Source organism: Sorex fumeus, unplaced genomic scaffold (genome assembly GCF_029834395.1).
Source record: "Sorex fumeus unplaced genomic scaffold, SorFum_2.1 ptg000008l, whole genome shotgun sequence".
Taxonomy (NCBI): Eukaryota; Metazoa; Chordata; class Mammalia; order Eulipotyphla; family Soricidae; genus Sorex; species Sorex fumeus.
In genome coordinates, this window is record NW_026606065.1 from 89,528,670 (window position 1) to 89,543,614 (window position 14,945).

General features: G+C 45.5%; 1 protein-coding gene across 1 annotated transcript in view; it reads left to right on the forward strand.

Annotated features, from left to right (window-relative positions):
* Nucleotides 1-12,145: 12,145 nt before the first annotated feature.
* The window catches only part of SOHLH2 (spermatogenesis and oogenesis specific basic helix-loop-helix 2), a 50,120-nt gene continuing 47,320 nt past the window's right edge, over nt 12,146-14,945 (forward strand). The window contains exon 1 of the mRNA XM_056109814.1: nt 12,146-12,228. Coding sequence (XP_055965789.1) covers nt 12,181-12,228 — 48 coding nt within the window. The 5' untranslated portion in view covers nt 12,146-12,180. The remainder of the gene's footprint in view (nt 12,229-14,945) is intronic.

Here is a 14,945-nt window from a genome sequence, read left to right on the forward strand (position 1 = left end):
TGCTCAGAAGATCAAACAGTGCCCGAGATCAAAGCCAGGGACCAAGTTGCAAAGCCTGGGTTCCAGCCCGCTGAGCTGTCTCCGAAGCCCTGATTTTCTTCTTTTATTGGCATGGAGAACACACCTGGCCATGCTCCGGAACCACTCTGGCTCTATCCTCAGGGGACTAAATTTCTCCTTTCTTTGGTTTTGGGGCCACACCTGGTGCTCTGGGACCACTGCAAAGTAAGCTCAGGGCTTACTACTGGTTCTGTCCCAGAGATTACCCCTAGCAGGCCCTGGGGTCACTCCTGGCAGTGCTTCAGGGTACCACATGGGATGCCAGGGATTGAACCCGGGTCAGCTGCAAAGCAAGAGTCCCCCCCCCCCCCACTGTCCTATTGCTCCGTGCCCCCTCCCTTTTGACATTACTGTATTCTTTATATTCAGTCAAGTCCTAACTCAACAAAGTATCCTTTGAAGAAGAGCGATAATAATGGCTATTTTTATTTTTAAGTTTTGTTTTTTGTTTGGGGCCCATATCAACGGGTGCTCTGGGGTCACTTCAGAATCAGGCCGTGGGGGGTCACTCCTCGCTGTTCTCAGAGGACCACCATGGAGTACCAAGGATGGAGACCGGCTTTTGGCGCAAAGTATGACTCTAGGCCTCTGAGCCATCCACAGCCCGCTAATCTTTATTAAACTAGGAATTTTTAATGAACTCTCACTTCACATTAATCATTCAGGTTGGGTTTCACCACTACCATTCACTGGAGAGTAAACTGACCCCGAGGGAAGTTGTTCACATAAAGCTACATGAACCACTGGTGGAGGCGAAAATGGATTCAAGTATGTCTGCTACAAAGTCGGTGCAGATTTTCATTTGTTACCTTACAGGTGGGGCTGAAGCGATAGCACAGTGGGTGGGTGTTTGCCTTGCGGCCAACCCGGATTTGATTCCTCTCCCCCTCTTGAAGAGCCTGGCAAGCTACAGAGAGTATCTTGCGCACACGGCAAAGCCTAGCAAGTTCCTGGTGACGTATTCTATATGCCAAACACAGTAACAACAAGTCTCACAATGGAGACGTTACTGGTGCCCGCTCGAGCAAATCGATGAAAAACTGGAGGACAGTGTTACAGTGCAGTGCTACCTTGCAGGTTTAAAAATATTGTTCTGTTCTGCATTAGCTATGAACAAATACTATTATTTTGACTTGAGGGTTTCTATAGTAGAACAAATTTCTCTTGATATTTCTCTTTTATTTATTTTTTGCCTTTTGGGCCACACCCGGTGATGCACGGGGGTTACTCCTGGCTCATGCACTCAGGAATTACTCCTGGAGGTGCTCAGGGGACCATATGGGATCCTGGGAATCGAACCCGGGTCGACCACGTGCAAGGCAAATGCCCTACCCACTGTGCTATCACTCCAGCCCCTTGATATTTCTCTTTTAACATAAAGTATTTTTAAAAAATATGGTCCTGGCTGTATCCACCTCTGCTCCTTAAAAACATTTCTTAAATCATTTCTAAATTAATAGACCCAGTGATTTACAAAGAGTTTATAATAGGGCTTTAGGCTTACAATGTTCACATCTTTAATCCCACCACCTGTGACCCCGTCTCTCCACCTGTAACCCCAGGTTCTCTCCAACAACTGGGCCTAACAGAGTTTCAGTGGGGTTGGGTCTAGTGATTCAGATGTATACTGGTATCTGCCTCTCAACACAGACATGCCCAAGTTCCCTGTTTCTTGCTTCTACAATAGAGTAATTTTGAATGACTATAAAATACATATTATTATGGAAAACATTTACAAAAGTAACTATAAGTCATTTAACCCTATGATTAATATTTATAATTTTTATTTATTACTATAAGTAAAGGGCTGGAGTGATAGCACAGCGGTAGGGCATTTGCCTTGTGCGCAGCCAGCCTGGCTGAGCCGGGTTCGATTCCTCCGCCCCTCTCGGAGAGCCCGGCAAGCTACCGAGAGTATCTCGCCCGCACGGCAGAGCCTGGCAAGCTCCCCGTGACGTATTCAATATGCCAAACACAGTAACAACAAGTCTCACAATGGAGATGTTACTGGGCCCGCTCGAGCAAATTGATGAATAATGGGAGGACCGTGACTGTGACTATAAGTAAATACTTTCCTATGTTAGTTATACATTTTTTCTAGAACATATTTTTTACTTTTTTAAAAAATTTTAGTAGCACTTTTTATTTATTTATTTATTACTTCATGCAAAATATATTTATTAATTTTAATTTTTATTAGTGAAACACCATGAGGTACTGTTGTAGACTTACAAAGTTTTGTGCTTGGGTTTCAGTTATACAATGATCAAGTACCCAACCCTCCACCAGTGCCCATTTCCCACCACCACGGGTCCCAGTCTCCCTCCCACCCCCCATCACCCCCATCCTACCCTGCCTCCATGGCAGGACATTCCCTTTTGTTCTCTTTCTCTTTTTGAGTGCTGTGGTTTGCAAAAGAGACATTGAGTGGCAATCATGTTTGGTCTATATTCTACTTTCAGCATGCTTCTCCCATCCTGGGAGGATCCTCCCAACACTCTTTATTTGGTGCTCCCTTTTCTATCTGAGCTCCCTTTTCCCCTAGCATGTGTTTTACCCTGGCCTCCAAGCCAGGGAGAAAAATGGAGAAAAATTCCTGGTACTAATCTCAGCCACTCTTGGGTGTTAGTCTCCCATTTTGTTACTTTATGTAGAACATATTTTTTAAATAACTGTATCACTGTATCACTGTCATCCCATTGTTCGTCGATTTACTCGAGTGGGCACCAGTAATGTCTCTATTCCTTACAGCCCTGAGATTTTTGCAGCTTCTTCTTACTCTTTAAGTAACTATAATAGCACTGTAGTACTGTCTTCCCATTGTTCATTGATTTGCTCTAGCGGGCCCAGTAACATCTCCATTGTGAGACTTCTTGTTACTGTGTTTGGAATATCGAATACGCCATGGGTAGCTTGTCAGGCTTTGTCGTGCAGGCGAGGTACTTCTTGTATACTTCAGGCGAGAGCTTGTCCGGCTCTCTGAGAGGGGCGGAGGAATTGAAGCCAGCTTGACCAAGCCGGCCACATGCAAGGCAAACACCCTACCGCTGTGCTATCACTCAAGTAACCATAACTATGATATCAAAATTTATTATTCCCTCTTTGATATTTGGGTTGCTTTTTATCCACTCTGACGGCTTTTCCTATCAATACATGATTTTGACAAAGCAAACTATCTCATTATCATCCCTAAAATAATTTCCCTCATGTGTGTTTATTTCCTAGCACTAAGGATGTGATTTTCTTCCTCCAGGGCCTATATTCACTCAAAAACTCCTCATAAAGCAGAAAAAACATAAAGCTGCCTAATAGGGAAAATAAGACATTTTTATAGATTTCTACTTCTAGAAAAAATTTCCTGTGTTATCTTGAGTTCTTTGTTCACAGGAATATGATTTTTACTAGTATTGAAGTGCATGGTTCATGTATATCCCTTTACCTACTTTTAGCACTCAATTCTTGTCCAAAGTGATCTTTTCCAACTCCGATTGTAAGAGTGTTCCCTCTACATAATAACCTTTCGGTACCTGTACTACAAATTAATGCCTAGAAGTTGGGGCGGGGGGGAGGGGGAGAGGAGAGGGAAGGTGGAAGGGAGAGAAAGAGACAGAGACAGAGAGAAAGTACTGTCAGAGAGTTTCCCTTTTACTAACAATGTAGATATCTTGTTCATTGTAGTCATGCTTCCACATGATAGGCACATAATAATTATTATACAATTAGGTAATCTTTCTCTCTGACAATAAAATAGAATTTTAGCTAAATGAGCATTTTCTCACACTCGATTTATTCTGAACATTAGGAAAACTGAGTTTTTAATTATAGCATATGTTATTTTGAAGAGCAAATATTAAAAACTACTAAAATATTAAAAACTACTAAAACTTGGGCTGGAGCGATAGCACAGCGGGTAGGGCGTTCGCCTTATAAGCGGCCAACATGGCCGACCCGAGTTCGATTCCTCCGCCCCTCTCGGAGAGCCCGGCAAGCTACCGAGAGTATTCGATATGCCAGATACAGTAACAACAAAGTCTCAAATGGAGACGTTACTGGGCCCGCTCGAGCAAATCGACGATCAACGGGAGGGCCTTTACCTTTACCTTTACTAAAACTTGATTTTTAAAATGATGCTTTAAGTATAATATGTATAGAAGCACAAAACAAATGTATGAAAATAAATAAAACTGTAATTTATAAGAAAGCAAATACTCATGTAACATTTATATAACAGATCAACAAATAGGATATTTCCATCAGATTGAGAAGCCTCCAGTATTCCTTCAAATTATTAATTCCTTTCTCTTTCTTGTTGGTAAATAGTTACCCTGTCCTCTTATAAGTGAAACAGTTTAGTTTTGTCTCTTTAGTTTTGTCTCTTTGAATTACATATTAAGGGAATCATGTGACATATATTTTATCACTCTTATACCCAACTGATATTTATCAATATTATTGCAGTTTATTTTTATTGTTTTTGTTCATATGTATTCACATGTGTAAAATTTTTACTTTTTACTGCTGCTATGAATACAGCTTAGATTCAGCCTTTTGGAATTGTGAGTTACCATGGAAGGTTTTGGTTGACATGATGAACTCAGACAGTCTGTCACCCTGTTCGTTCCATTCCAGGCCATGGGTTCCGATGTGGAGTTCATCGACTGATCTTCTTGGTCCTATCTTGGCATTAAAATCACCGACAATGATCTTGTAGAAGGTGTGATCTTCTTTATAGAATTTCTCCAGCTCCATGTAGAATTTCTCAGTTTCTTTTTCACCATAATTGGATGTTGGTGCATAGACAACAAAGATAGAAACTGCCGGTAGTGAGCCACATTTATTCAAGTGTAATCGTCCAATTCGGGTTGTTAGGCATTCAAATGAATCAATGCTCGTGACTAAGTTTGTGTTGACAAGGATACCGACACCACCGACGCCTCTTTTATCACATGTTCCAAGGAACAGTTCTTCTCCAGTGTCGAAAACAGCATGATGGGATTGATGTCTTCTCGTTTCGGTCAGACTAATGATGTCGTACTTGATCTTTCGTGCTTGTACCATAAGGTCTTCAATGGATGCAGCAGATGCCAGCGTACGAGCATTAAAAGTACAGACAATCTTTTTTGTTTTTCTGCGTTTTGGCAGCCTATGTCTGCCTTGGTGTTTTATCAGCTTCTCCTTCCATATCCTTCTCGACTCTGCATATTCAGGGTTAGGGAAATGAGATCCATTTATTACTGGATTTGGCATATCAATTTGGTCTATTTGGCATAGATCACGGATAGCTTGCCAGGCTCTGCCATGCGGGTTGGATATTTAAGGATATTTAAGGTACCCTGAAATATTGGACATGGGAGTCTCCCGATGGACGGTTCCACAATGAAATAGACCACATCATATTCAATCGGCGGTTTTGCCTAACCGATGTTGCTGTTGTCCCAAAATTCCAAACGGGATCAGACCACCGTCTTCTTCGTGCAAAATTCTACCTCACAGAACGAGGAGAAAAGAATGCAAGGTTTAAGAAGAGGACTCCCAGAACAACCACCAACTGGGAACTCTTTGGCTCTGTTGCGGCAACATGGGAAGATGCCGTCATTGACAACATTGATGAGGAATACGATCGAATGATTCAGCACCTCCATGATTGTGCAAGGAATGCCAAGAGAGAGATAACCACAAAAAACCGTCTTTCTTCGAACACTCTTGAACTTATTCGCCAACGTGGCTTGGCACGTGCCTCAGGCAACCACAAGCAAACGTCCGAACTGGCAAAACAGTGCAGAAAAGCCATCAAGGATGACCTCAAAAACAGGAGAGCAGCAGTACTGGTAGATGCAGCAGAAGCTGGGAAAAACATTCGTAATGCCCGCCTGTCCTTCATCAACTACAAAACCAAGATGACTGCCCTCCGACATCATGATGGATCTATCACATCTTCCAGAAGGGCAATGGAGAAGATTATTCATGACTTCTACTCAGATCTCTTTAATAGCCACATCCACTTGCCCACATACCACATACCACATGATGGATATGTCGTTCCCAATGTTCTCCCTTTCGAAATCCAACATGCCATCTCGTCAGTAAAGAAACAAAAAGCACCTGGCCCAGACAAGATCAGACCTGAACACCTGAAGAACTTACCATCAGTACTCATCAATACATTGGCTCGACTCTTCACACGCTACCTGTCTGAATGCAAGGTTCCATCCCAATGGAAAACCAGCAAGACTGTACTACTATACAAGAAAGGAGACATCCACGACATTGGCAACTATCGCCCAATCTGCCTATTGTCTTTCATCTACAAACTATTCACTCGAGTCATCCTGAATAGGATCAGCAGAACACTAGATGAAGGACAACCATGTGAACAAGCCGGATTCCGAAAAGGATTCAGTACCATTGACCATATCCACACAATAACCAAGCTCATTGAGGTATCTCGGCAATTCAAGATGCCGCTCTGTCTAACGTTCATTGATTTAAAGAAGGCCTTTGATTCTGTTGAGACGGAAGCAGTCATGGAAGCCCTAGCCAATTAGGGCGTACAAACTCAATACATCAGGATCCTTCGTGAGCTCTATTGCGGATTCACTACCAAGATCTCACCATTCTACAAAGAAGTAATCATCCATATCAAGAGAGGGGTTCGGCAGGGTGATACCATTTCACCAAAACTCTTCAGTGCCACCCTCGAGAACATCATGCGACGACTGGAATGGGAAAACATGGGAGTGAAGATAGATGGTCGGCAACTACACCACCTCCGCTTTGCTGATGACATCGTTCTAATAACACCAAACATCAACCAAGCGGCACAAATGCTGAACGACTTTGACCGTGAATGTGGAAAGGTCGGACTACAGCTGAATCTTACGAAGACAATGTTTATGAGAAACAGCCTTGTTCCTGACGCTCCATTCGCTCTCAACGGAACCACCATCTCCGAATGCAACAGTTATATATACCTAGGTCGAGAAATCAACATGATGAATGACCTGGCACCTGAGTTACGCAGGAGGAAGAGAGCGGCTTGGAATGCCTTCAAGAGCATTGAAGAAATAACTAAAAGGACAAAGAACCTCCAGCTACGAGAACATCTCTTTGATTCCACTATTCTTCCTGCATTAACATATGCCTCAGAGACCTGGACCCTACGAAAACAGGATGAGAACACTATTCGGGTCTCTCAAAGAGGAATCGAAAGAACTATGCTTGGAATATCACGATTCACTCAAATGAGAGATAGAATCCGGAGTTCTGATCTTCGTCAACGCTCAAGAATCAGGGACGCTGTCTCATTTGCCAAGACATCAAAAATCAGATGGGCTGGACACGTAATGAGGTTTACAGACAACCGCTGACTAGAGCCATTACTGATTGGATTCCACGAGACATCAAAAGATCACGTGGACGCCCACCTATAAGATGGTCAGACTTCTTCGTCAAGACCCTAAATGATCGGTTTGAGGCTCTACATATTCCTAAAACGAACAGATACCATTGGGCTACGCTAGCACGCAACCGGGATGAATGGAGACGTTACTGGCACCCGCTCGAATAAATCGATGAATAACAGGGATTAAGTGATTAAGTGATTAAGTGATGAATACAGCTGCTATGACTATTCCTGTAAAGCTCTTTTGGCATAATTATGTGTACCATTCTTAGGAGTAAATTTAATGAGTCATAGAGCTTAGAGAGCATTTCAGCTCAATGTAGAAAGTAACGCTGAAAAATACTTCAAAATGTTTGTATTAATTGGCACTGCATTAGCAGAGTATGATAACCATATATTTCCCCATAGCTTCAATAACATCAAAAATCATAATCTTTGGACCAGGGAGATGATACAGCTGGAATGCTTTCCTTGGGAAGCTTCCCCATGGAAATAAATCCAAGAACAAGAGATTCAACTGACCTATAGATATTAGAACTAAAAGTCAAGAAAGTTTAAAAGAGGAAGCAGTATGGATCTACGTTTTAATGACCTTGCATATAGAATAGTACTAAAAGTCATGAACTTTTATCATAGTCTGCTCTAATTCAAATTTCAGATCTATTTACAAATTATATAACAAGTATTACTCATCTATCTGGCAAGGCTAATAACAACAGCATGTACGTCATAGGTATTTTGTGATGTTTGAGTGGATGGGTAGATAAATCTAGAAATGGAACTTAAATCGTTCCAGATAATGTCCTATAAATTGGTGCTTTTATTTTTATAGTATAGTAAGCCACTCGCTGGTGCTCTTTCCTTTCATTCCCAATTGCCAACTACACTTGTGTATAAAAACAAATTTTGCCTCGCTGGCCACGTTCGGTGCTCTCAAGATGCTTCTTCACCCGGGAAGGCTGTTGCCTTGGATGGACGAAGGAAGAATGAGGGCCAAGATGGTTGCTGATTAGTTGCTGTTTATTCAATCTCTCATCTCCTCGTCTCTCCCAGTCCTCTTCCTCTGTGTCTATCTCTCTTTTACCGCACAATTCTTTCTTCCTGCTGTAGCTGTCTCCTCTATCTCTCTCCCTGCTATCTCTGTATCAATCAATCAATTCAACCAACAATCAATCCCTTTCTCCAACCATCAATCTCCTTCAATCAATCCCCCAACCATCAATCCAATCCTCCAATCATCAATCGCCCTTTCTCCCCACAGCTGCTCTTTTTCATCCTCTCCCATCTCCCCAAGGGAAGCGTCATCAAAAATGTTTTTCCAGACTTCTCAACCACCTGTAGGCCATGAGGGCAAAACAGTTTTTTGATATGTTTCTCCTCTCCGTAGACCTGCAACTTAATCAGCATCTTTAATTTTCCTAATATTTACCATTCTGTACTTGCACTATCCTGCAATGTTTTGTTCAAGAGTCTACCAGAGTGTTGGGAGGACCCTCCTAGGATGGGAGATGTATGCTGAAAATAGACTCTAGAATGAACATGATTGCCACTCAATGCCTCTTTTGCAAATCACAGCACCCAAAAGGAGAGAGAGAACAAAAGGGAATGCCCTGCCACAGGGGTGGGGGGTTGGGAGGGATGCTGGGAGCATTGGAGGTGGGGAATGGGCACTGGAGGAGGAATGGGTACTCAATCATTATATGACTGAAACCCAAGCACAAATATTTGTAAGTCTACAACTGTACCTCGTGGTGTTTCACTGATAAAAATTAAAAAAGAAAAGAGTCTACCAGAACTTTACGATTAAGAGTCAGTCTTGCAATGTAATCAAATATATTGTTGTTATAGTGCTAAGAGGACTTTGGCGTGCTCTTTTGTCATCTTCCCACATATCCTTTCAAGCAATTCCTTGTGAAATAGCCAACACAAATTTTTTAATGCCTTCTTACTGTAATGCTGGGGTGTGTGCTGGGACTCTCTACTCTGGAGAAGGTCCTGCGTTCTCCTGAGTGCATTTACCCACCTCCCCACCACCCGCTTCATCCTTCCTCATTCTTCCAAATAAGACATGTCATCCTCACTGCTCCTCTCCTCTTTAAATTCTTTTTCTGAAAGGCATAGGCAATGGACCCGAAAGAGTATATAGGGTAAAGTCTAAAACTGACTTTCCTTTCCAGCAAATAGCAAGGCTTAGATTTCCCAGAGTTCCCCAGGTGGCAGAGGTGGATGGAGAGAAAATAGCAGATTTCCTCCTTAATGCTGCCACTTTATATAAGCCTCTTGGGTACCCCACTAGCATCCATGTAGTAGTCCAAACAAGTCTGGGAAACTTGTTCTACTGCCACTGCCACCTTCTAGAATACCAGATGTTTTAGAGACAAAACAAAAAGGGAAAAAAAGTGAGTATAATGCTAGAATAACACCTTCCCTTGAACTTCTTTTTGCTTTTGTATCTGTTTTTTGGACCACACCCATCAGTACTCAAGTCTTACTCCTGGCTCTGTGCTCAGGGATTACTCCTAGCCTGGCTCTACCCACAGTTCTATTTCTCCAGCCCTGCCTTGAACTTCTTTCTGCTTGGAATGTTATTCCCCCAGGCCTCTCCATTTCATTTTGATTTCTCAAATTATATAATCTCCTTGAAACTCCCTTTTATAATCTACCCCTTTGTTGGGTATTTTAACCTTTTTTTTCTAGTGTTGTATCATAAAAGTATTTGTTGCTAATTGTCTTCTCTCTCTAGGAGTTTGTTTGTTCTATCCACTACTGTTACCTTGACCCAGAAAAGTGCCTCTCAGCAGACACTTTATTTGAGTGCACATTAAATTATTTGAAAGAATTAAATTTAGTGCAGTAGATTGGTGTGTGTGTGTGTGTGTGTGTGTGTGTGTGTGTGTGTGTGTGCGCGCGTGCTTAGATTCGGGACTTTCTGACTTAAAACCTGTGATCTGTGCTCTATGTTTTAAAGCCACTCATTTGTCACGAAATAAAAGGTTGCATTTAGAAGGAGAAGTAATGTATGCACCAAAATAAGATCTACAACTTGAGGCTGGTACTAGTTTAAATTGTTTTGGTGCTGGCACCAGAAGATGGAAAGGTCCATTTTAATGACATCTTTCCCCAATTTAAAATCTTTAAGTGCTCCTTTGCGTACAAAGTTAAGTTCAAATTTCTCAGTGTGACACCTTGGTCTACGTTATCTTGCCCCAATCTGACCCGCTAGATTAAACCTTTAATCAAGTGGACAAGATCATTTCTGTTCCCTGACAGTGTCCTGGCATTTCCAAGTCCTCCTTATAGGATTTGCCACAAGTAGAGGAACTTTTCCTTTGAAACTATGGGAATAATCACCTGACATCTCCAGAAGGCCTGAGCTGCTTTTAAACTGTAATATTTACCAGCAAACATCTGTCGTTGGTTTGGAAATTGCCCTAGAGTACCCTTGATCCTTCCTAGCTGCTAACTCATTCATCCCTCGGTCTTCTTTAGTCCTGATCTCAGCCTAAATTCTTTTCCCCTGGGCCAGAGAGATAGCACAAGGGTTAAGGTACTTCTTTGCCCACTACTGACCCCGGTTTGATCTTTGCCACTACCAGCATCAGATTTACTTTTCAAATCCTCTGGAGCAATAGAAACCTGATTTCCATACGGGGAAATACTCAAAGCTGTCTCTATTCACATTTTCCTGTGATGATTTGGCCTCGGCTCTGTTTTGATGAGCAAACTCCCTCCTTGACAGGTCTCTAAATACTCAGTTCCCAGCTGGAAAAGCAGAGAAGTCATAATTTATTTGTATTAAAAAATTGCATTTACTTCCAAAACTAATGCAGGATGGTTCCGCCAGAAAGTTTTCTTCCCTTCAAAAATCATAGAGAGCCAGAAGAATGTTTCACACTCCTGCGCTCCCAATCAGACTCCGGGAAGAAGCGTCCCCAGCTCAGAATATTGGAGCACGCCGGGCCCAGTCACCACGGGCAACAGCATTCCAGGGGGGCCCGGGCTGATGTGTTTAAGTGTGACGGAAGGTCTGTGGGCTGAGTGGGGATCCGGCTGTCGTCTATGGGCGACTCCAACCCAAGCGACAAACTCAGACGCCATCCTCCGATGTTGGTTCGTTCCACCTGGTCCAGCAGCGGGGAACTTCCAGTGCAAGAGCGAAGGATGCTCTGCTGAGCTGACCGCAGACTGCAAGAGACTGTCTAGAGGTGGTCGAATAAAGGGGCTTTTCTAGCAGCAGTCGCAGCAGACCTTCGTCCCGTTGCTGGGAGAGGGGCGGCAGGGAGAGGGAGGGGAGAGGAGGAGAGGAGAGGGTGCTCAAGAGTAGTGCTCAGGGCTGCTCTGCGGGCCTCGGGAAGGTCCTGGGGCACCCTCGTGCACGTGCCTCCGCGGTCACGCCCTCGTTCCGGCCCAGAACTCTTCCACCGCCCCGTTCTGCGACGAGGAGAAGGAGACACGTGCCCCAGAGTCACCGGGATGAAAGGGGACGCTTCGAACGCCATCGCGCTTTCCGTCGTGGTTTGGAACCCGCACGCCCGGAAGGCCCCGCCCGAGCCGCAGAGCGAAGAAGGAGGCGCATCCCCGCGCTGGCCCAGGGCCGGTTCCCCCAGGGCTGCCGCCACGCGGGGGCGGCTTTCGGGGCGGTCGGGGGCGCGCACGTGCCCTTGGCGCGGGGGCGGGCGGGGAGGCGGCCCCGAGCCGCACGTGGGCAGCAGCGGGCCATGGCGGCGCCGACTCCCGCGCCCGAGCGCGGCCAGGCCTGCGGGCAGGTACGAGGCGGTGGCGCGGGGAGCCCGGGGGAGGGGGTGCGGGGCGGGGGAGGGGCCCTGGGCGCGACCCCGGGAACTGCACGGCCGGCGGAGACGCGCTGGGAGGCTCCGCCGACGGCCCCGCCGAGCGCCCGGCGCGCCTGCAACTCCCCGTCATCGGCTGCGGGGCAGAGGCGGTGCGCGGGCGGGGGGCGCCGGGAACTCGGTGGCCGGACCTGCGGGCGGAGGACGCGGCTGGAGTCGGCCTCGGAGTCGGAGGGCGCCGAGCTCGTGGCTGGAGCTGTTGTTTCCCGCCAACGCGGCGACTCTTGGCACCGGGCGGGATATCCGGGGCGTCGCGGTTCCGCCGCTCACACCCCCAGCCCCAAACCCACCCTGGTGGCAGCCAGAGGCCTCGTTTGCCTCCTCCAACCTGCCCCCGCCCTCCGAGGCACGCAGAAAACGAAAGCGAAAAAAAACGAGACAACAAAAATCCCCGGCCCCGCCTCTCTTGCACCACCCCCGATTTCTCTCTCTGCCCTTCCGCAGTCCACGGTCGCCCCCGAGACCGTTTCGAAAGGCGACTTTCGTCAGCCCAAACCTCCCCCATCCCTCCGAGCCACCAGAGCCAGCCGTGCCCAGGTGGGACCCCGTAGGGGCCTGCAGGGGCCACCGTGGTTCCGCGCGTGCAGGTTCCCTTCCCTCTTGCAGGGTCCCGTGCACGAGCCCCCGGCCCTGCCCACCCACAGAACAAGCTCTCAGAAATGAGAAACCGTCACCACTTGGAAATGAACCAGGGTAGAAGGTTTTCGGAGTAAGTTCGAAATGGAGGCAAAGGAAAAAGAGCGTTTTATGCAAGGAACTCAAAACATCTCAGTCATTTAGGACTACGTGAGCAATCATGGGTCCTCTTAAGCGAGGGGCCCCGTGGAGCCCTTTACAAGCCCTTTTCTCCTGGAGAAGTGGAAGCCCGTTCCTCGCTGGGTGCTGCTCAGGGGTGAGTGACATAAATAACCACTCACCCAGGTGCAGGTGCAGGCTTGGTTTGCTTTGAGGCCTTCCGCACCTGCAGTCGCTAATGAAGGGTTGAGCCTGCCATCAATTGCAAATGGAAATCCCGTGTTTTAAAAATTGTTAACTGACTGGTGTGCTTTGTGAGTTACTGCGATCTCAGCAATCAAATGGCTGGATAAAGAGCATTGCTGGGGATGATGTTCCATTGTAAAAATTTCCTGTGCCTAAAAGAGTAGCGCTGAAAGGTATTAGTGTTTACTCCCTATTGGTGGCATTAGAGATGCTTGTTTTATTTTAGATTGGGAGCGGAAACACACCGAGCAGTGCTTAGGACTTATTGCTGGCTTTGCACTCGGATCACTCCTGGTGGGCTCTGAGGATCATAAAGGACGCCAGTTGCTACACCCTGCGCAAGGCCTGCCTGATGTACTATCGCTCCGGACTCACTTAAAAAAATCCTTTTCAGTGGATATGTGTTGCTTTTTTAAAAAGTGCTTTAAATATTTTTTAGGTAAACAGTTCAAGCAGGAAAAAAAATTACCACCAAATGGAGCCTGGCAGTAATTTGCATTGTAGTGCATTACACCTGAGAATCTTAGGCGTCCTAACATGCAGTTTTCCAAAGCAGGATGTATGAAAAGACCCCTTTCTTTTATTCTTACCTGTTAATATTTCTCACCGCCTGTGTTGGTCTGTACTGCACGGTCAAAATTTTACAAGTGAATTTCATTTAATTATGAACTATCCTAATGTGCATAATGACATTCCAATGTGCTGTGACTGATTTTTCTAGAACTGTGAAGGCAGCCTTTCTTCAGAAAGCAGAAATGATTCTTTTTAGAGCTGCATTTGTCCACATGCTCCATTGTCCTGGTATAGATTCTCCCTGGAAAACTTAATTTTCTTTTTTTGGTTTTGGGGCCACACCTAGGTGGTACTCGGGTTACTCCTGGATCTGCACTCTGGAATCACTTCTGGTGGACCATATGGGATGCTGGGATCGAACCAAGGTCACTTGTGTGTAAGGCAAGCACCCTACTCACGGTACCAACCCTCTGGCTCCTCATCCTGGAAACCAGAGTCTTGTCCATGGTTCTCTGAATTTCTGAATCTCTTTTCCACCATCCAGTCCCGATAGTTTTCCCTTCATGCTTTATTCCTGAGTTTTCTCCTTAAGATCAGCTGAGAACTTTGCAGGGAATTTGGAACTGAGCCTGTGAGGGAAATACTGCTATAAGACGCTTCCTAAGGAAACTCTTGAGTTAGTTGCTGGTGTCTGTTCTTCAGAGCTGACCTTTCCTCAGTGGGCTACACTGCCTTACATGGACACTGTTTTCTTACTCTCTCCCCTTCCCTCATCTTGTTGGTTTGTCTTCTTGGTGCTCAGGCTTGATAGTACATGAGAAAACATGGCAGTAACTAGTACCTACAGGCATTGTGCAGACAGTTGCCATAGAATGGCCTTGCCTAGCAAGTATTACCCCCAGCTGAGGGTCACATATGTATCTTGCCCATTAGACAACTCAAGTGCTGGAAGAGGGCGGGAGATTCAGGTCTGGTCTCCTGGGAAGCCTTTCCCCTTTTCCCATTGAATGAAGCTAATAAGGATCTGTAGCAGCTTTGGTGGAACTGAGCCTCATCCGAGGTTGTTACTGCGTTCTCAGGACTGAGAGTGATTCTTGGATACTGAGAAAAAGCCAGCCAGAATGTAAGCTCCTTGAGGG